The 21,782-nt window shown below is 28.9% G+C and overlaps 1 protein-coding gene across 1 annotated transcript in view; it reads right to left on the reverse strand.

Moving 5' to 3' along the window:
• Positions 1 to 19,681, reverse strand: part of LOC126849751 (myosin-VIIa) — a 28,657-nt gene extending 8,976 nt beyond the window's left edge. The window contains exons 1-11 of the mRNA XM_050591929.1: positions 18,711 to 19,681; positions 12,327 to 12,373; positions 4,850 to 4,963; positions 4,245 to 4,391; positions 3,988 to 4,172; positions 3,179 to 3,300; positions 2,844 to 3,100; positions 1,266 to 1,431; positions 1,053 to 1,183; positions 568 to 963; positions 30 to 410 (exon numbers count right to left, since the gene is read on the reverse strand). Of these exons, the coding sequence (XP_050447886.1) occupies positions 30 to 410; positions 568 to 963; positions 1,053 to 1,183; positions 1,266 to 1,431; positions 2,844 to 3,100; positions 3,179 to 3,300; positions 3,988 to 4,172; positions 4,245 to 4,391; positions 4,850 to 4,963; positions 12,327 to 12,344 (1,917 nt within the window). The 5' untranslated portion in view covers positions 12,345 to 12,373; positions 18,711 to 19,681. The remainder of the gene's footprint in view (positions 1 to 29; positions 411 to 567; positions 964 to 1,052; positions 1,184 to 1,265; positions 1,432 to 2,843; positions 3,101 to 3,178; positions 3,301 to 3,987; positions 4,173 to 4,244; positions 4,392 to 4,849; positions 4,964 to 12,326; positions 12,374 to 18,710) is intronic.
• Positions 19,682 to 21,782: the final 2,101 nt, after the last annotated feature.

Genomic DNA, 21,782 nt, shown 5'->3' on the forward strand with positions numbered 1-21,782 from the left:
AAAAAAAAATATTAAGAGAAAATGCTTACCATCGGTTTTTTATATTCGTTTGGCTTGATACATCTTATGAAGAAAGGTTGGCAACTGCATAAGGTTTTCATGAGAGAATCCAGCGATTTTTTGAATTGCGTCGATAATGTGGGCGCTCTCTTCCTAGTTTCCGATCCCATTCCAATGTCTTCGACAAAGCAAGCTTGGAGAAATTTATTCGACGATATGTGAATAAGTTGTAAGAGGTCCGCACTGAATGTATCCCTGTTTTTCTCTAGAAAGCTCCTAGTGTCGTAAAAGACGACCCCCGCAAAATGATTCAGGCCGAAAGACGTGTTAATATCCGATTTTGGTTTCAAATAATTTTTATGACTGCCATGAGTTTTATGGATCTTCGCCAACATGGTTTGATCTGTGCCCTGAAAAAAATTGATAAATATTTAAAATTACGGATAGTAAATAAATATTTTTCAGTTTTTGACAATTTCTTTCCGATTATTAGAGATTTAAGAGATTTTAATGTTTTTTATTAATACTCTTAAATTATCTGAAGCTTATAAAATAGCGCATTTGTACTTTTGGAAATTTCGATTCCTCATCGATAAGTGCCATAATGTTGAGCTGCTTGATAGCTATCAGATCTAAGGCGTCTTGATTGTCAACAAATTCTATGTGTTGCCAATTTATGCCTTCGTGATTGTATTCTTCTTGTTCCAATTTAAATATATGTTGAACGAAGAATTGCTGGAGATTCTCGTTGGCATAGTTGATACAAAACTGCTCAAAACTATTGTGATTGAAATTTTCGAAGCCGAAGATATCTAGCACGCCTATAGCGCTACGGGAATTGTTCTTCGGCCTATATATGGCCTCGTTAATTTTCTTTACAATGTGTATAAATAATCGGCCGTATATCCCTTTCACGAACGCATCTCTGATGTCGACTGATTGTTCTCTCGACAATGTGGAAACCTACGAATGATACAGTTTCGACAGAATACGTCATGATAATTCGTTTGTGATAAAAATTTCACAATCTTATATGAAAAAGAAATACTTACTACTGTCTCACCATGTGCAAATATAGTTCTGCGAGTGAGCGCGTCTATCAAAGATTGTCCTGGCACTCCCAATAAATATGCCACCCTATGTACATTTGTTTGTTCCGTTATCTCCGTAGCGTCCAAATTATCTGGACGTCATGAGTGGAAAAAAATTAGATCTGTCCTAATGTCAACATTATTTATAATAATTTGCGTAATTAAGTTTCATACCTACGACAGTGGCTCTGTACTTTATATTGCCAATGTGTAATAAAGCCGCAAGCAATTTAAGCACTTCCCAGATTTCCATATCGGAGAATAGCAAAACCTTCATAGCCGATCTTATGTCTGCAAATTCGGCCGCGTCGTCACGCCCTTCGCAAGTAATGCCGCCACCCTGAAGATAAAAATAACAATTATGTATATTGAATATTGATAGAGCATATGTGTAATAAAAAGCAAAATAAAAATATATCAAAAAAAGCGTTTTTAAATTATTTTATATAAAATTTTTATTTTATAAAAAATAATACAAGCGTGCGCGTCCGATATTAATATAATACTATAATACTTTAATTGATATAATAATGTGTGTGTGTGTGTGTATGTGTGCGTGTGCGTGCACGCACGCACTTTTTGCAAATTTTATATTTGCGTATATATATATATGTGAATATATGTGTTTAAATTATAATTAAAATTATACGTGCAATTAAATATTGTTTGATAATCAATAATAATAGAATAGTAGAAGAATAATAGAATTTGTTGCTTTGTGACTATTGATACTTTGTGTATCATATCAACGGGAAATAGCACGGTTGTCAATTCTTGTTTGGCATTATTGTTTAACAATCGTAATCGCAATTTCATAAACTAACAATTGCATTATTTTTTTTCAATTGTACAGATATTGTGTAAATACAGATGTACATAAGTATTGTGGAACGTTCCGCATATAAAAGTATTATTAAAATAAATTTCGATAAAACAATTTAAAAAAAAAATAATTTTTATAAAATAATTTATTTTATATAATATTTTTGTTATCTTCATAAAGTGTTACGTACAATAAAATACATTTTTCATTTTATGTATTGTATAACTTATATCTATATTAAAAATTATTTTCCCCCTTTTTATTACCTTTGAAATAAAAATATTGTAAACGTAAGAAGCATACAAGTATATAAAATAGGTAACGATTAAATTTGTCTTACTTTCAACACTATCAAGTAGCTAAATGGGAAGCGTTCGTTTTTTCACGCAGCAGTTCAAATTTCCCGATTTTGTCAAAAAATTTTTTTTTATCTAAATGTATTGTTTGCTCATATGCATTTAAAAAATGCAATTATGTGAAATAAAAAGAATTTTTTAAAATTACTTATTTTATATTTATAATGTAAAAATATTAGTAAACAACATTAGAATGTTTTAATGTTAATATTGATATTAATTTAATAGTAATATTAGAATGTTTAATGTTAATATTAATAAAACAAATAATATATATAATACACACGACCACACGCACGCACGCACGCACGCACGCACGCACGCACGCACGCACGCACGCACGCACGCACGCACGCACGCACGCACGCACACATATATATATATATATATATATATATATATATATATACACACAGGGTGTTCCAAAATTTTTAACACACTCGAAGTGAAGGTAGATTGGGCCAAACTGAATCGGAAAAAAAAATATATATATATATATATATATATATATATATGTATATATATATATATATATATATACTATTATTATTATTATTAATTTTATTTACTTACTCCTATGAGATATTTGTATGTAGATGCATCCTCCAGTTCGAGCTTTTGTTTCTCTTCCCTCGAAAGGCCAGCTAACATGCAATAAAAAATATGATAATTTCTCTCATCTGCGCTTTGATATACGATCCGTGATTTTTCTAGAAGATATTGTTCTATCTTGGCTCCTTCTATTACACCTTGCTCGTTGAAGTGGATATCAATATATTTGCCAAAACGGGAAGAGTTGTCGTTTCTCACGGTTTTTGCATTGCCAAAGGCTATAATAAAATGTCGTTTGATCATCCATTAATTAATTTGGATACTTTAATTTAGATACAAGATTATAACAATTTTACCTTCGAGTATCGGATTTGCTTCCAAGATTTGCTGTTCGATCCATGAATGCTTTCCGCTAATCGCTGCTAAATATTGCAGAATTAATTTCGTGCTTTCTGTTTTTCCGGCTCCGCTCTCGCCGCTAAAGTAAAAGATTTTTTTTTTTCATTAATAATACAAAGGAAAAGAATTGTATGTGAGTTATAATATATAATTTGTATTAATAACGCGCATGCTCTCTCTTTTATAATATATTTATTTATATATAACTATATTTTCAAAATAATAAATATTAGGGCTGGCGATTGGCTTTGAAGATTTCGAGTTTTGCTTCAAAGATTCAAAGCTTTGGCATTAAAATCTTCGAAGATCAAAGTTTTGAAGCTACAAAGTTTCGAAGCTTCGAACCTTTAAAATAACGATACTTCTAATCTTCAAAGTTTCAAAGAATCAAAATTATACAATTGTTAATTTAATATAATAGTAATAGTAATAGTAATAATAGTAATAGTATCGCGATTACTGTGTACCGACATACATATTTATAAAGTTATATGATAAAATCCGAATATAAAATATCTAATGTTACAATAATTAATGTTAAATAATTACATATATCGCACGAATATATTCTTCGAAGCTTCAAACTCTTCGAAGTTGTCAAAAGTCTCTAATAAATTTTATGAAATTAATTATCTTCTTTGCAGACTTCATTTATTTAACAAAATGTCATTTGAAATGATTGATCATCAAGCGTTTTGTGAAGTCGCGCAACATAAATCGCCTTTGACTTCCCCTTTAGTGTCACATATGCAGAAACCTCTCGTACCTAATTACTATGCACTGATCCTGGCCGTATCGGTTCATGTGTGCATAACTATTATCGCCGATGGCAAATATGTGTGGTGGAAGCTCTCCGATTTTACGATCTTTGTAGAGTTTGATTTGTTCCGCGGTATAAATAGGTAGTATCTGATATGGATTAACGGCGACCAGAATGGAGCCTGTGTATGTCTGCAAAATTATTATTTTCACATTGTTACACATTGTGTTTGCGACGTACGGTTGTCGTATTCATATACTTACGTAAATGAGATTCTCGTTGTAACGTATTAATAAATTTCGCAGAATTCCCGCTTCATGGAGGTCTCCTAAACTGATCATATCTTCTACACCTTGCACCGAGGTGGCATGCATGGCTTTTATTCGTCTCTCTGGTGTTAACCATTGTTCCTGCGGAGTTATTTTCTCGTCAATGAATTAAAATAGAATAATTGGGCCTCTTAGGAAAAGTGCGAGCAGTAAAATTCTTACATTCTTCACGATCGGATTTTATTTTATTTTAGCAAAACACACTTCCGTCGACGGATGTCATTTTTAGAATTTTAGTGGGCTCCAAATAGATTCAATTAATCCAAGATATCGATTATAAGTCTCAAATTTGCAAATTTTTTTATACAATACATTTAGAATTAATCAAAAAACTGTTAAAATTGAGACTTTATTTTTTAATTTGTAAAAGATGTTTTTGTAATCACTTGCATTATATGTACCAGTACAATATTACTTTCAACCTTATAAAATGCCATTAGATCTTTTTGCGATATTATTACTCTAACGATCAGATAAAAATCTTGGATTTTCTTCCAAAATAAGTAAAAATATACACGACAATAATATTATAATAATACCTTGTTGTCGTCGTCCTTTACTTGAATACGTCTACCTTCTGCTGAGATTACTCGCGCTCCGATCGCGACGTCAAATTCTCTTCCTGAGATTGGTTCTATCCATATATAATCCCCCTGCAAAGATTTCAATATATTGCATGTCTTCCTTCTTTGCCAGAATTTTACCGCAATATGATGCGGTTCAATGGAAATTGTGTGATTCGTAATTGTATTTTTTCCCGTGAAAACATTCCGGTTCAAGCACGTTTTATTAAAATGTGATCTCAAAGTGTGGAGCATAACACGATTGTGTAATAATTATCTTGTTAAATATTATTACGCGTCATCATTATTAGGATAATTGTGGTAATTTAACATAGTGTAATATAAGTTTGCATTTCTCCATTTTTACATATTTAAACATTTCTTCATTTATTGAACAAACTATCTATTTAATCTTGTAAAAGGAATTCTCTGAAAATTTCCTTATGTATTTTTGAATTCTTTGAGTTCTTTGAAAATTCCCTGAGATATTTTTGTCAAAATTTCAGATAAAGAAAATATTGTAAAAATTTTGGGTGCAACTTTCTAAAATAAGTTTTTTTTATTGTATGCGTTTTTTAATGCTTTTTACTCATGCAAAGGAAAAACACAAAGTCATTTAAGTTTCAAATGCTAGATTTACAAATGTACTGAAAAAAACATAATTTTTATAAAATTTTTTATTTGCATACATTTTCATTTTTTTATTACTAAAAATTACACTAAAAAATATGTACAACATTTTTTGTTAAGATATTGAATATGTAATTGAATATATATATATATATATATATATATATATATATATATATATATATAACACACACATAATTCATAAACTTGGCTTATTGGCGGACTGCCTACAATACAAGATGATTCAAAAGGTTACTGATAAACTTCACGAGCGTATAGAGGAGTCGGAATATAGTAACTTTCGAACAGTAATGATATTCAGTAATTCTGAATCGATATAAGCCTTACATTGAACGTGATGATCGCCTCTTCAAACACCTTTTGTAACATTGTACAATATTATTGTGTACATGTAACCTTTGCTTAGTTATTAAATTTTAATTACAAGATTATTTCTATCATTGGTACATTTTCCACAATATAATTTTTTTACATTCAAAGATTTGAATCATCCCGTATAAAAGCAAAATTATCAAAGACAGAATTTTTGAAAAATTGTAAATTGCATGAAAATTCTCTAATCTTCAAAGTACAAAAAAAAATCTTTGGGAATTCGTTTTTTTTTTTTTTTTCTTCTTCTTCTACATAGAGTGAATTTATAATCATCACATTAAAACAGAATATTAGGCGTGCTTCTATTTTTATTCTTATTGTTAATAGGTATTCAATAAAGCAGTTTTCCACATATGTCTACGCTAGTGTGATTAAATACGACATATGTATATGTAAGCTAAATAATTGTCAAAAGTAGTGAATGTGGCATTAGCGTTACACATAGACGCAATAATTAGGACTATACCATGAAGGAAAAGTAAGGAGAATTATCTACCTAGATTAGAAATGATCACGAAAAATGTTCCGTATGTGGCCAGGTTTGCTAAATAGAATAACTTGGACCATTTCGTGGCCATCTTGAATATTCATATGTGTAATGTTACATTTAGTTTGTGGTAATAATTTAGTAAATAATGTATCGCTAACACATTTTTGCCAATTACTAATACAACTAAATGTAACACATATATGAATATTCAAGATGGCGACAAAATGGTCCAAGTTATTCTATTCGGCACACCTGGCCATATACGGAACATCTTTTGTGACTACTTTTTTGCACTCTATCGAGATATCTCTCCTTTCTCTTACTTCATGGACTATACCACCGACGAGATACTATTAAAGACAGACAGTCCTGGGTAAATTTTTGTGACAATCAAATGGGCCCGGGGGGCCGGGAGATAATTGGAGAATGTTGACATTATCAGCCGTTTGACTGCATCGAAAATAATTACATGAATTATTTAATTCATACAGTGATTTTAATTCATCCAGTTATTATTTTATTATTAAAAATACCGACAAGATATCATTAAAGACCCATGGTCTTATAGAATTTAGTATATTACTCGAAAAAAATTTTGTCACGCTACTGTAGGTAAGTAAATCTTTGCATTGTCGATAATAAAACATTAATTTTACAATAAAATATTTATGTTGTTGTTCTTGAAGCAGTTACATAAAAGATTTATACATTTTTTATAATAAAACAATAACTAGATAGACTAAAATAACACACATCAAATTTTTTTTTCCAATTACACTAAATCCCGTAAGACCACCGGTCTTTAATCATATCTCGTTGATGACTATACTAATTAAAATATAAGTCACGTTAATAATTCACGTTATTGAGTAATTTACAACTTGGCTGGTAGAAATATTTATAGCAATAAAAAATTCTCACGTTTGCAAATATCTACAAGAAATAAGGATCAATCAACGCGAAATATGAAATTTGTATTAATGCGAAAGAGTATCAAGAGTATCTAAATTGAGTTATGATAGTACCGTTGTAATAACTGTATGCTTTATCATTCGGCGTGGTGCGCAGTGCGAAGGAATAAAAAGATGTTATTTCACAATTATTTACACAATGTATTTTTTTCTTATATTGATCGCTTTTAATTTTATTAAATTGTGTCGCATATTAGATCGGTTCGCTCTCTCTTATTATTAGCATTTATAATTAGATCAGGAGAGCACAAGGATTGCATCGCGTTCAAACTTCATAACGCGTAAGATTAATGGAGTGCATTATATGGAGTGCATTTATTTAAATGAGATGTAGGCACTTCCCTTCTCTTATAATCTAAGCCTAATAAAAAAGAAAACAAAGATGTGTCATTAAAAAAAAAGAGAGAAAATCAGAATCAAGATAAGAATGCATAGAATGTGATGTGTTAGACTCTGTGTAACTGATTGTTTCAAGAAATATCTTATAATACTTTAACTGATTTTTAATTAAATAATTATGTTTTCATACTTAAATAAATACTTTTTACAATTTTTGTAAAAATTTGATTAAAAAAAATAGCCATCCTCAAAGGATTAAAAAATTCTTAACAAACAATACTTTCCCATTACTCTATTATGATTAAATACAATGGTCTAAATTAATTTTCAAGCCAGCGAGCAAAAACGAGAGTGAAAAACAGAAATTATACATTAAAAATAATTATTATAAATTATTTTAAAAAATATATAATTAAATAACATATACACAATGTTATTTAAAATATATACACTAACATTTTCATATACTTGTTAATCAAACGGTATTGAAAGTTCGACAAGCGAAAGTAAAGCTGCTGGTGGAAGCAAAAGATAGAAGAGGCTTTTATTTCAAGACGAGGAACGGATGGGCTCTTTCGATGTTCCGGTGAAATGAACAATCGGAACGTATACGTGTATCAAATATACGATCTCGTATTCGTATATTTGATACACGTATACGTTCCGATTGTTCATTTCACAGAAAGATCGTGCCCAAGCTCGTGCCACACGTACATACTATACGCATGCAAACAGTTGCAACATACGGAACTGCATGAAGCATTTCATACAGTGGGAGTTCGATGAGCTTTAATTAAACTGTCTTGCTTAATTTAATTGCAGATTATTCACAATTGATAGATAAAAGAAATAGAAAAATTAATAATAAAATCAATTTTTTTTGAGATGATGATTTTCGTTGTTGTATTTTAATGTTTAAAACAAAAATTGTTTTGAAACTTTTTGCCCTTTAATTCGCTATAAGCCAAGCAAAAAGTGGCAACTAATTCTTTAAAATCTACAAGGAACGCATTTCAATAAATAAGTCAAACTCTGTAGTTTGATGAATATAACAAAAAAAGAAACAGGCAAATGAGAGCCAAAGCGCATTAAATGAGGCGCAATCACATTTTTCAAAATTCTTTTCAAATTTCATTTATAACAAGTTTGATTAAAGAAGAATTTTAAAGAATTTGACTCATTTGCATTGCGCTTTGGCTCTTGTTTGCCTGTTTCCTTTTTTGTTATTATATTATATTATATTTATTATATTAGAATCTAACTTTTCTTTTTGTAATTTGAATCATCCATGCAATCTACGCGATTTTATTTTATTTATTTCCTTACTTTCCTTTCCTATTTTTAATAATTATTTCTTTCTCTATAATGATTTACACAATTCCTCACCATTACCGCAAAATACACACAACGTTGTTTCTTCCTCCAACCATATACTTGAAATAAAAACTATACTACATCATTCATCACGATTTTTCAATTTGTTTCATTCAAGTTGTGATATCGAATGGACTTAATTGGTTTTCGCGATAAAAGACAATAATATGGCACATAAATGATTCACATTCCGTTATGCGACAACTGCCAGTTTTATTTGCGCAAAATACAAAGATGATGTTTGTTCACGAAGTAATAAAAAACTGCTAATTATGCCTAATTAACTGACTATCCATTTCAAAATTCGCGCGCCATCTCTTATTCGCGCATCATTTTGATAAAATACAATATATACTCTTCGTACAATATAGAATTCTACACTAATTTATTTCAGAATTGTTAAGATGATATCTCCGCGGAAGATTTCATTAAGAATTTAAAACTTGACGTACACATTATTAGATATATTATTTAAATATCTGTGGAATTTAAATGAGATTTGCCGTCTCTAAGTCAAGATATTTAGATTTGAAGTTGGCATGATTTGCACGTAATCCATGTACAAAACATGCACCAACAACACATTTTTAATTTTACCGTTAAAACTACATTTACGAATGGAATAAAAAATAAGAGAATATTAGAGAGAGATTACACGAATATTCTGACAAAATCAGAGGATGATTTACCGTCTAATTTTGAAGACACAGGCTTGAGAAGCATGATATCTTTTGTATTATTAGACATATTGGGCGAGCTAATTATCGCGTGAAGAGAAAAAAGGAACGACAGCGAAGCACAGCGTGGATAGACCTAGCAAAAAATTTACTCCCACCGGCATAACAAAAATAATTAATTAAAACAAAAGTTTTGTTATTGATGATAAATAATATTCCTTGTATTATTATACCATTAGAAAGTATCATGTCAATATTATATGTTTTATAGATATTATACTTTATAGATTTTTATACAATGAAATTTTTCTACGACCGTTTAAATTATCGATCTCTTAGACATATACATGAGACAAAACTTTTGGTTGAAGTTGTCGCGGAAGTATTACTTTAAGATTTTATCCCAAAAGATTGAGCTGTGAGAGAAGCTGGAGGAAGGCATACTGACACGTAAGCTTGTTAAATAAAGTTTTTGGACTTGCCGCATGCATCGCATTTTTGAATCCCTAGCAAATTGTTATTTTTCACCTCGTACATTTTATGTAAATTGACCAAAAAACAAATTGTGTGTCGGTCATCATCTTTCACAAAACAATCTTTCGTTTATGTATAATCCATTGTATAAATATTTATTAATATAAGAAAGCCAATGGACCAAAATCTTCTTGATTTCTACAATCCTTTTGTACGCATGACAACATAGCGTATAATCAATCGTCTATAATCAACGTTATCTAATTTTTTCTTTTTCTCTTTTATGCAAAATGTTTTCGATTGTTATTGCATATTAGTCACAATAGCACAAGTGTACATTACAAAATATATAGATATAAATAGATATAGAAACTATTGCCGGCTATCAAATAAATACTAATTAAGCGAACATGGATTTGCGCAATACTATGTACGATTTTATTTTCTAATTATCAAGTGTTAAAACTATATAAAACGAGCTATATAAGAACTTATCGATTATTGTTTTTTTTTTTCAAAATTTGTGCCAGTCGAGTGTGATTTCTCACATAATCGATGTCAAAGTGAAATCGTTCATAAAACGATTTCACTTTGACATAGCTTTACAGTTTGCTTTACACAATTGGAATATCTTACGCTTGAAATATTATTTGCATATTGTTTAACACCTTTTCGGCACTGTCAAATCGAATAGCTCTGCATATACTTATCTTAAATTTTTTTACATCTTTGACCATAGAATATTTCGAAAAATATTTTGATGATTTTCTTTTTTAACGGTTAGTGTAGCGTTTATGCAGCAATAATTTGAGAGAATAAGAAGTTGTATATGCATAAAGATATGAAGCAACGTTTCATTCGCTGCGCTGTCCATCAAAATGACTACGTGAGCAATATTTAGCGATGGGTACATTATTGTTTACAATGAGAGAACCCGATGACTCCCGTTCGATTATTTTCACTCGTCACAGATTCCTACTGACCGTGTTTGAGAATGACGAGGAAAGCGGTAAATGTAATGAATTTAAACTGTGCGAGATTGCAGCTTCATCGAATTTTGCTTGGTTTCGCCATTCGATGCATCAATACACTTACATGCAAATTTCTACCGCTTTTCACCTGCGGAAATTTGTTTGCAATATATCCTCGTTATGATCAATAAAATACAGATTACGGACACAGCAAAATATGTATAATATAAACAGTGTTGCATAGATAATATTGAATTCATTTAGATAAAGATAAGATAAGATATATAATTTTAATTTACATAAGATAAAGATGATTTATTTCAAATTTATTTAAATAATAAATTAAATTAAGCATCTAGATAATATTCTAATTTTTATCTAGATAACAGATATTCTTATCTAGATATTCAGATAACATTACTTAAAAAAAAATAATTAAGAAAAATATGTAACAACTCTCTCTCTCTCTCTCCCTCTCTTTCTTTCTTCCTAAAAAAAATATTTACTTATAAACTTTTTCATTAAATACTTTTTCATATTTTCCGCTATGATATTACTAATAGAGAAATTATACAAAACTAAAAAAATCACATTCGGCAGTGAAAATAATAGAATGTACTACGCACGTTGTATTAGACAGTATGACGCAACATACTTTAGATCTATTCTTTAATAATATAAATAATTTCATACTAACAATGCTTAGTGATTCTTTAATATTCTTTGATTATATTTTATCTGTAGTTCTCGGTTGGATCTAAATATAAAAATCATACTTATTAAAGAATAAAGCGATTACTAAGGGCTAAGTTCTGCTGAATGCAGTCATTATCTTAAATAATTTAAGGCAGATAAAGCATTTTTCCATCTAGAATAAAGATGTAGATAACACATCTTATTATTATCTAAATGAAGATGAGATAATGCAATTGCTTCATGTAATAAACATTATATGCAAACATATAGAACATTCTGATATGATATACTGTTATTATCATATGTGATCAAAATCCGTCAAGTAGAAATTGGTTAGATGAAAATAATAATCTACTTACTACTGTGTGTATATATATATATATATATATATATATATATATATATATATAAAATATATAAATATTATATCAAACTTACCCGTGTGACGATGACCATCTCTTAAGTCGTGGTTGTCGGCACTCTGCCTAGAAACAAAAAAAATATATATATATAAGATTAAATTATATGCGTCAAATGTACGTTTATAATTTTGAATAATAAGAGATTTTTAAAAAATTATATGTATTAAAATTTGCAAATTTTATACATACCTATCACGCAGGTATCTTTATATATAGAGTGTCCCAAAATTAAACCGACAAATTTCAGATGATTGTAAAGAATAAAACAAACCAATTTTGTCGATAAATCCGTGAACCGTTTTGGCATTGGAGAATCAAAGACTAAGAATGACAAAAATCTTTGAAAAATATTATTTTTTTCAAAATTTTATTAATAAATAGAGGTGTTAAATAGTGTTTTTATCATAAAACTTTTGTATAAAATTATTTTTTAATATCTCAAATAATTTTCGAGATATATCGAGGAAAGTAAAAAGCCGGTTTATATATGAGGAGTAATTTCATCCCTTAGAATCATTTTAAAGCCGCAACTGGAAATTTCTAAAATCATCTATTTTTACCTCCACTACATGTGTAAAGTTTCATCAAAATCAGAATTTTTGGATTCGCGAGGTTCATCTTGTCTTTGATTTTCTTATTGTTAGTGTCAAAAAGGTTCATTGAACCTGGATTGGATTTATTAGTAAAATTGACTTGTTTTAGTGTCTTTTATAACTATCTAAAGTTTATTGGTCTAATTCTAAGACACTCTGTATATATGTGTAAAGATTCGAGAGAAATATGATATGAGAGAAATTTACAAATTCATAGGAATTCATTGAAACTGTTAAAGAAACTATGAAAAATCACTTGAACTTTCGAGTCCCAAAAATTTGACGATACTGTGTATCATACGCATGTGTCGTTGCATCTATTTCAAGGAAAAAAACATCCCTATAGACATCGGTAATGTCTGGCGGATCACCGTTACTATGGTAGCAACGCAAAACCTGTTCACAAAAGTGGGTTAGATAGTTTACGTTGCGAGCCATATGGCCTCGATAAGATCCGTGAATCTTCTCGAGATCAATCTCTCATCCGGTGCGCACAGCCATTTAATATTGTTCGAATGCCATCGCACGTTCAGATCCGCAGATCGCAGAATCAAGACCAATTCGAAAATAAAAATTAAAAAGCATTTTATATATTGTTTTTAATGACATATTTTTCAGCCCAAATAAGATATAAATCCGAAGACGAAAGTGAAAGAGACTATATTATTTTTTTTAAACAGAATGCATTATTTTGTAAGATTTGCGCGTTTAGGCACAGTATATATCGCTTATTGTTAATAATAAAAATGCTTTTCTTCTCTTATCATTTATTAATGAAATATTTACGCGCATAATATTGAAATGCTTCATTGACATGAGTGATATTTAAATACAAATAATTAGTAAGTACATTATATATGCAGATAATAATATCATAAAGTATATAATTATATATAATCATATAAAAATCTATAAAATGTTAAATATGTAGTATGCAACGAGCTATTCAAACTATAAACTCATAAAATATCATATGCAATCAAATTCTCTCATAAAAATGTTTTGCTCAATATCAATCGGTATATATTATTTTTAATATACAGATCAGATAGATGTTATACAACTCGATAATGCACAATAAAATATATTGATACAAATGCAATATTTGTGTATTGGTTTACTTATTTCGATTGACAAATTTTATTTACGCGATAAGCTGTCCATTCATGGTAAAATAAAAAATTTTAAATATTGAGCATTTAGTTATTTACAGAATTTAAGTGTTTAGAATCTTTCTTGTATTTATGTATATCTCGCCAGAACATTTTTACCACATTGATACTGGTGGCTGATCTCAAAGTATATAATGTTCGCTGCGCAGATCTTTTGTAAGACTTTTAATTAATTTATATGTCTTTACATACAATTAAATCACACTCATTGTCAGTTTAGTCCTAAAAAATGAATTACAAAACTTGAAATTATAAAAATTTAAGAAATTGATTCACGGAAATTTATGATTTAGTCACAGAACATTTATAAGTTTTATAGAATAATCTTTGATCGCGTCGTGCGTCTCATGTTAGAATGACTCCGAGCAATTTTACAGGTCAACAAGGATTAAGAAGTGGATCAATGCGCGGAGCGTAGACAATATATTAGATTATTTTTCTTAAACCCATACAAACCGAAGACTAATTTTGGAAAAATGATGTAATATTATGTATAAGTCATAAGTTTTTAAAAAATTTTTCTCACATATGGTCTAATTAAATAAAAATTAATGACTTTATATGAGTTATATGATAATTATTTTTAAAGTTCTTTCCACGACGAACACATACATATGCATATCATCTCTCTCTCTCTCACACACACACACACACACACGCGCGCGCGCGCGCGAGCTTGTGCACGCACCGCTTTACGATTTTAATGCAATCTAATATAGAACATAAAACATAAATCCATTCTTCGATATCGGATCGGATCATATTGATAGAATTTAGTGAAATGCAGAAAATTCTATTCTCTCTCTCCAGATGAAATGTATCGGTTTGCGCTTGGCTGCGCAATATATTTTTGAAAAACGAGATAAAAGACAGAATTATTACCGCTCGCAGATTGAACCCGTAAATTGAGCGAATAAATGTATTTGCTTTGCATTATTATTAGGATAGTTTCAGTAGTTTGTTTTTAACAGAAAACAAGTTTAAAATAATTTAATGTAAAAAATTTAATTATTAATTAAATATATCTATATATTCAAAGAGATTTTTCATTTGTACATTTATTATGAAAAAAACTATGAAAGATTGGCAGATTCCTGGCCACGTTTGTTCTAAGAATACTACCCTGATAAATCTTATATGTATGATATTTTTTTATGCTAATTACAAATACGTTTTGTATTATATGTCATGCGTACTGTAGCACATGCAAATCTTTCAGTAAATCGTGAATAAACAAAATTTGTTTATGCGATTGTTGATGCATATATTTTATCGTCCGATAAAATTTCAATTTAATTTCATTCTTGAAATCTCGTTTGTTTTATTAACATATAATAAAACTTGATAATTTTTTAATTATTTATTAATTGACTCTTGTAGATGAGACATTTTGTTTCTCTGTTCCTGATCACATTCATATGAGTCACAATGTCATATCGCAGATTTAGTCATCTCAAAGTGCATAAAAAATCCTACAAAAATGTATATACACTTCTTGATCTGCAGAAAAATGATCATGTACAATTAAATAAAAAAATTAAAAAAATTAATTTTAAACATTTTTTGATAAATATTTATAAAGTGACACCTCATCAATTTTTCCATTTTGATATATGTTATAAAGGATGAATTTTTTTGAATAACTTTTACTTAAGAATTATTTGGGGGTCGCATGTAATTTTCGAGATATATCACTTTAAAGTATTGATGATGGTAAAACTTTACAAAAACGGATTCAATGATTTTGACCCATAGACATAGAATTATTATGTTTATGTTTTGACCTTATATGTCATCAAAATCGCTGTCCTGAGCATTTAAAAGGTTCAAGCATTTCTTGTTGTTTATTAAAAAGTTATTAATAAAAGAATTTTCATGATTTATATGTAATTTTCAGACACTATGTATATTTTATAAAATACATTTTTAACATATTTATTTATGTAGATAATTATATTTATTTGTGTAGATAAATCAAACGCGTGAAAGAAGAAGGGGCTTTGCACCTTCCTCTATATTCCTATCCCGAAGAAACTAAACTATCCCAACTCATGTCCGAGGGATGAATCTTTATTTTAAGTAATAATAGTAAAATTTAAAATAAAAACTCACTTTACGTCGATTGTAGAGTAATATAGAGTAACTTTGGAGTTGTAGATGTATATAAATTACTATTGCTCCCTCTGAATTAAAATCGTTGCTTTCGTTTTTTACATATATAGACATTCGTGTCTCGCCATGAACTTGAAGCACGGGCGTGAGCAGTCGCAGTCATTGACTTTGAAAATATCCGCAGAGAACGGTCAATGGCGTAGCGCCATGCGCGCGAGTAGGAGACTTTAATGGGTGATCGAACGAGGCGTCTTTAGCGCTGGGGAAGCCTATATAACTTAATCCTTAAGTGCATCCCCTACAAGAAAATTTATATATAGACAGATTAAGACATATAATGTTCCAGAAGCCATATTTCTAGTAATATTAGCGTTAATCGTTAAACGTAAAAATTGTATTACATCATATTATAAATTATATTTAAAACGTCATAATTATTAAACAATAATTAATATTTAAAGAATATGAAATAAAAAAACACTGATTTTGACATGCGCAGAATGTTAGATATCTGTTTATTTATCTCTCTGCTCTCTCTCTTTCTCTTCCTCTGGGAGTGTGTAGTGTAAATAATTAATTATGAAGAAAATAAATTTATAATTATTACAATTTATTAATGCGTAACGTGCCCTGTCACGAGTGATATTTTTCTACGAATTATTGATGACCATATATTAAATTAATATTCATGATATACAATTTCAATATGTTAGAAAATTATCAGAAATGAAAAACTAATATTTATTATTCGAAAAATGTAATATATATATAAATATATATATATATATATATATATATAAATATATATATATATATATATATATATATATATATATATATATATATATATATATATATATATATATATATATATATATATATATATATATATATATTAAATGTATAAGTGTATTTGCGTGCATTGTAAAACTCATGTTTCAAACACTTTTCGTCTTAAAATCAATTTATCAATAACTTTATCTCATAGTTAAATATACTTATCTTTTATTATTATCACAGCATCTTTTATTATTATCACCACACGCGCGATATTCACATATACCTATATTAAAGACTCGTTATGTTTTTCTTTTTTTTTTTCATTACTTAGTTATTACTATCGTCAAGTTTCCTCGTAAAAAGACCTATTCGATTCATCGACGCAACATTTGTAGTACAGTTTATCGTTATTTGGTTGTTTATCTATTTCATATCTCAATTATAATCTTTTTGTATTAAAAACTAATGACCGAGAATTCCGGTATCTATCAGTAAATGCTACGTTTGATAAGACTGTTTTAAGATGACTTTTTTTTAAAATCTTTTTTTTTAGGTCTGTTTTTAAGGAAATTGCAAGAGATGCTTTTAAAAAACTATTTAAATTCAAGATTCCAGCTAAACTTGACATGTCAGGGTCGCATTATAAATACATTTTTATTAATATATTGATAATGATTTTTGATAATCTTTTGTAAATTTTTATTCCAGATCAGATGTGCAAAATTTTTGTATATCAGTTTAATCTTCTTTTCGTTTCGAAGCTATTTAGTAAAGTTTATGATTAATTTTAAAACAAATTAATCAGCTTGGACACTTTTCAATTCGAAATTGGTGATGACAATGTGATCGATAGTATTGCAATAAGGATTAAGTAGTTTTATAATTTACGATTTGTAATAAAATATGCAATAAAATAGTGCTATTTTATATACTGTTATATATACTATTTTATATACTATTTTATACAAAATATTTATTTGGAACATAATAATATAATTTTGTAAAAAAAATTAAATGCATTTTATTTTTCTCGAATCTATAATATTTCTATAAATGCAAGATTAATATTATGGTAAATATTATTGTAAATCACAAATCCTCACAACTAAATGAATTCTAAGTACTTGACTAATTAACTATTGATTTCATTTAGTTTTAATTTTTATTTTTAAGGGAAAATTTTTTTATAATTACTTTGTAAAAATAAATACTTTTTTTGTTGCGTACAGTTTAAAGTTGGAATATTTTTTTATGTATTTGTACTAATACTTTTATGTATTTTTTTTATCTTTGTAAGATTTTTTTAATAGCTGTTTTAGTGATGAAGAACATCTTTTCTTGAGAGTATCTTTTTAAAGAGCAAGTTCTATCAAGAGATGCTTTTGAAAAATTATATAAATTCAAAATTTCTCCTATACATAATGCTCCCGCTCTTCAGCGTTAAATAATCCTCGAAAATCCTGATCGTGCAATGACGCGTGGAGATGTGTTTCATCGGCAAAATGAAAAATTGAAATTTTTATCAAATTTTTATCGAATTTTCGCAGTTCTGTTTATGTACTTTCGCTTTGTTCATCTGGAATACGCTTTTTCAACCTGTTCGACTCTGATAATTTCTCGGGATAATAATCTAGTCAATCCTCCATAATTCAATCGCCGAAACAACGGAAAGAGCCAGGATGGAAGGGGGAGAGGGAAGATTTGTGAATCCCCAAGCGTGAAACGGAACTTTCAACAACGTACCTGTTGCGAGTAACGAGAAACACGACGAGAGCGGCTTATATGTCGACGGCACGCTCCATTAAAAGGCACTATACACTGGCACTACACACTTCCGACGCGGTGGCGGACAACTCTCTTCTCATATCCGGTCGCTAGAGATCGGCACCACGATAATGACGGATGAATAACGAGCGAGTGCAAGATGCAAGATGTATAAATTTAAGCGCGAGATGATAATTGAAGTCTAAGTGAATAGGTAGATAAGAGGTAAGGTAAAGTAAAGTCGCTAAGGTGATGAAATCGCGCGCGGGACAGCTAGTGACGATTTACGGAATCACGACAACCAAGAGCAGCAGTCGTCGTTCAGTCGTTGTTCCGGAGGATAGATTACGGTGAACCGGCACATTAATACGTCCGCTCGGCGAGCTTCGGTTCGGATCGGGTGTGCCAGGCTAGAGGCTAGCCAGGCGAAGATAGTAGCGGTAAGGCCGCACGCACTTCGGATTTCCCCACCGAACACTTCGCATCCGCGATAGTGAAGGGTACTATCGTAGACAACAATACGAAACCAACTGTGATTAACCGACTGTCCGACTCTGTACCAGAGTAGCTTCTACGCTGCCAGATTAGTCCACTAGATAACGAGCTACTTGTGCGCTACATCGTTCACCTGGCAGCCCCGTGTCACCTGTTGCAATCGGATCGGCGCGCATTATCGACCGTGGTCTATCTTATCGACGACATAAGAAAATTGACTATATATGGGATGTTCCTAAATTAAACCGACAAACAGTTATCACCAAAGTAGATACCAAAAGTCAATTTTTTTTTAATAAATCCATGTTCGCAAATGAACCGTTTTGGCACTAGAGAATTAAAGACTAACAAGGGCAAAAATCTTCGAAAAAAATTATTTTTTCAAAATTTTGTTAATGTGGTTAAATAGAAGTGCTTTTACCACGAAACTTTTGTATAAAACATTTTTTGATATCTTGAATAATTTTGAGATATATCGAGAAAAGCAAAAAAACACTCTATATATGTATAAGAGGCGAATTCACTTCTTAGAATGCAGTTTTTGGACTGCAACTGGAAATCTCTAAATTCATCTATTTACTCCCACTATACATGTGTATAAAGTTTCATTAAAATCAAAATTTTCGAGTTTGCGAGATTTGTCTTTATTACTCTATTTCTCTAATGTCAAAATGATTCATTTGCGGACACGGGTTTATTGACAAAATTGGCTTGTTTTGGTTTAATTCTGAGATACCTTGTATACATAAGATGGCCCATTTTAAATGATGCATTGATATTTCTCGAAAACCAAGGCTTCCATAAAAAAAATGTTTTGTAATTTTAGGGGAAACATAAGATGGTGCTATCAATTTGATCTTGGATGAAGATCATGAAGTTATTTTAAGATCATCTTTATTTTATTAAATGGAATCACTTTGATTTGCTTATAAAAATTGATTCTTTGCAATATTCAGCATATAAAGTTATAAGGGTAAAATGATCAAAAGTTGAGAAGTTTACGAGATATACTGTAATCATTTTGACATAATTTTATATAAACTATATAAAATATTTTATGTACAATATTTATTTTTCGATTATCTTTATATATTTTAATAGTTTCATACACAAAATAACAAAAGAAATCAATTGATGTAAAGAAAATATGTAGTTGTTTTTAAGAAAAAATATATGAATTCATAATAAATTTGCAACCAGTTTTTTTCATATATATATATATATATATATATATATATATACATATACATATACATATCAGTGTTGGACGTTATTCGAATAAATATTTAATTAAATAACAAATAATTTTTTATTCGTTATTTGTTATTCGAAGAAGGAAACTAATTATTCGTTATTTTTTATTTCTTATTTTTTATTCGAAATAAATATTATTTTTTATATAACAATTTTTTAAATGATTGCTTTGAAAACTGTTCAAATATTTTATTTAATTTTTAAGGGACTTATTTAATTTTTAAAGGACTTTGACATTTCATCAAGACAATTGTCATTTTCAATTTTTTTATTAGGTTAAGCCTTACAGTGACACATAAATGTTAGAAAATCAAAGATCTAGTTGCAGAAAATTTGCTACCTACATGGAAACTTGTGGTAAAAAAGTATTTGATTTCTTCTTTGAAGTAATTATTATTTATAAATACTTTTTATAATTTTTTTATGATAGATTTTCTATTCTTATCTATCGGATCATTATACACGATTGGAATGTCTTACAAAATACCCCGAAATATACGAAAAATATTTATGAAATTCAACACGCCGATAATCTCTTCAACTCCCGTTAAGAGACTTTTCTTGTATGCTACAATGATTAATTTACCACGCTCCTATAAAATTTCCGATAATGTGTTTGAAAAAAGAGTGATACTAAAATCAAATTTAAATAAAATAAGTCACTAAAAAAATTTATTCGTCTTTTTATATAAAAATTTCAAATAACGAATAAAAAGATAACGAATAAATGGAATTTATTTGTTATCCGCAAATAATAATTAAGTAGTTAATTTGTTATTCGTAAATAATAGCTAAATGAAATTTATTCATTATTTTTTATTTATTTTATATTTTATTTTCTTATTTAAAATAAATTTTGCCCACTGATACATACATACATACATATACGTATACATTATATATATACGTATATACATATATATTATATTATATGTATAACAATATATATACATACATATACAGGATCCCATTTTATTTTTGTCAATCAAATATCTCGATATCATGTAGTTTTAGAGGAAAATGTTTCAGATAGAAGTTGTATAGTTTCAAGGGAGACATAAGATGACAATATTTGATCTTAGATACTCGTTTGAAAGTTACGTGAAAGTCACTTTTAATTTTTTAAATGGAAATCTATATTCTTTGCATATTTTTGTAGCTTACCTCAAGATCGTTTCAAAACACTATAATAAAGTATTTTTTTAATTATTTTATATTACAATCTGATATATTTTATAAAATATAAAATATCTCGTAAAATATTTAATTTTCGATAATTGTATCGTAATACTTATGTACAGA

This window comes from Cataglyphis hispanica, chromosome 5, assembly GCF_021464435.1.
Source record: "Cataglyphis hispanica isolate Lineage 1 chromosome 5, ULB_Chis1_1.0, whole genome shotgun sequence".
Lineage (NCBI taxonomy): Eukaryota > Metazoa > Arthropoda > Insecta > Hymenoptera > Formicidae > Cataglyphis > Cataglyphis hispanica.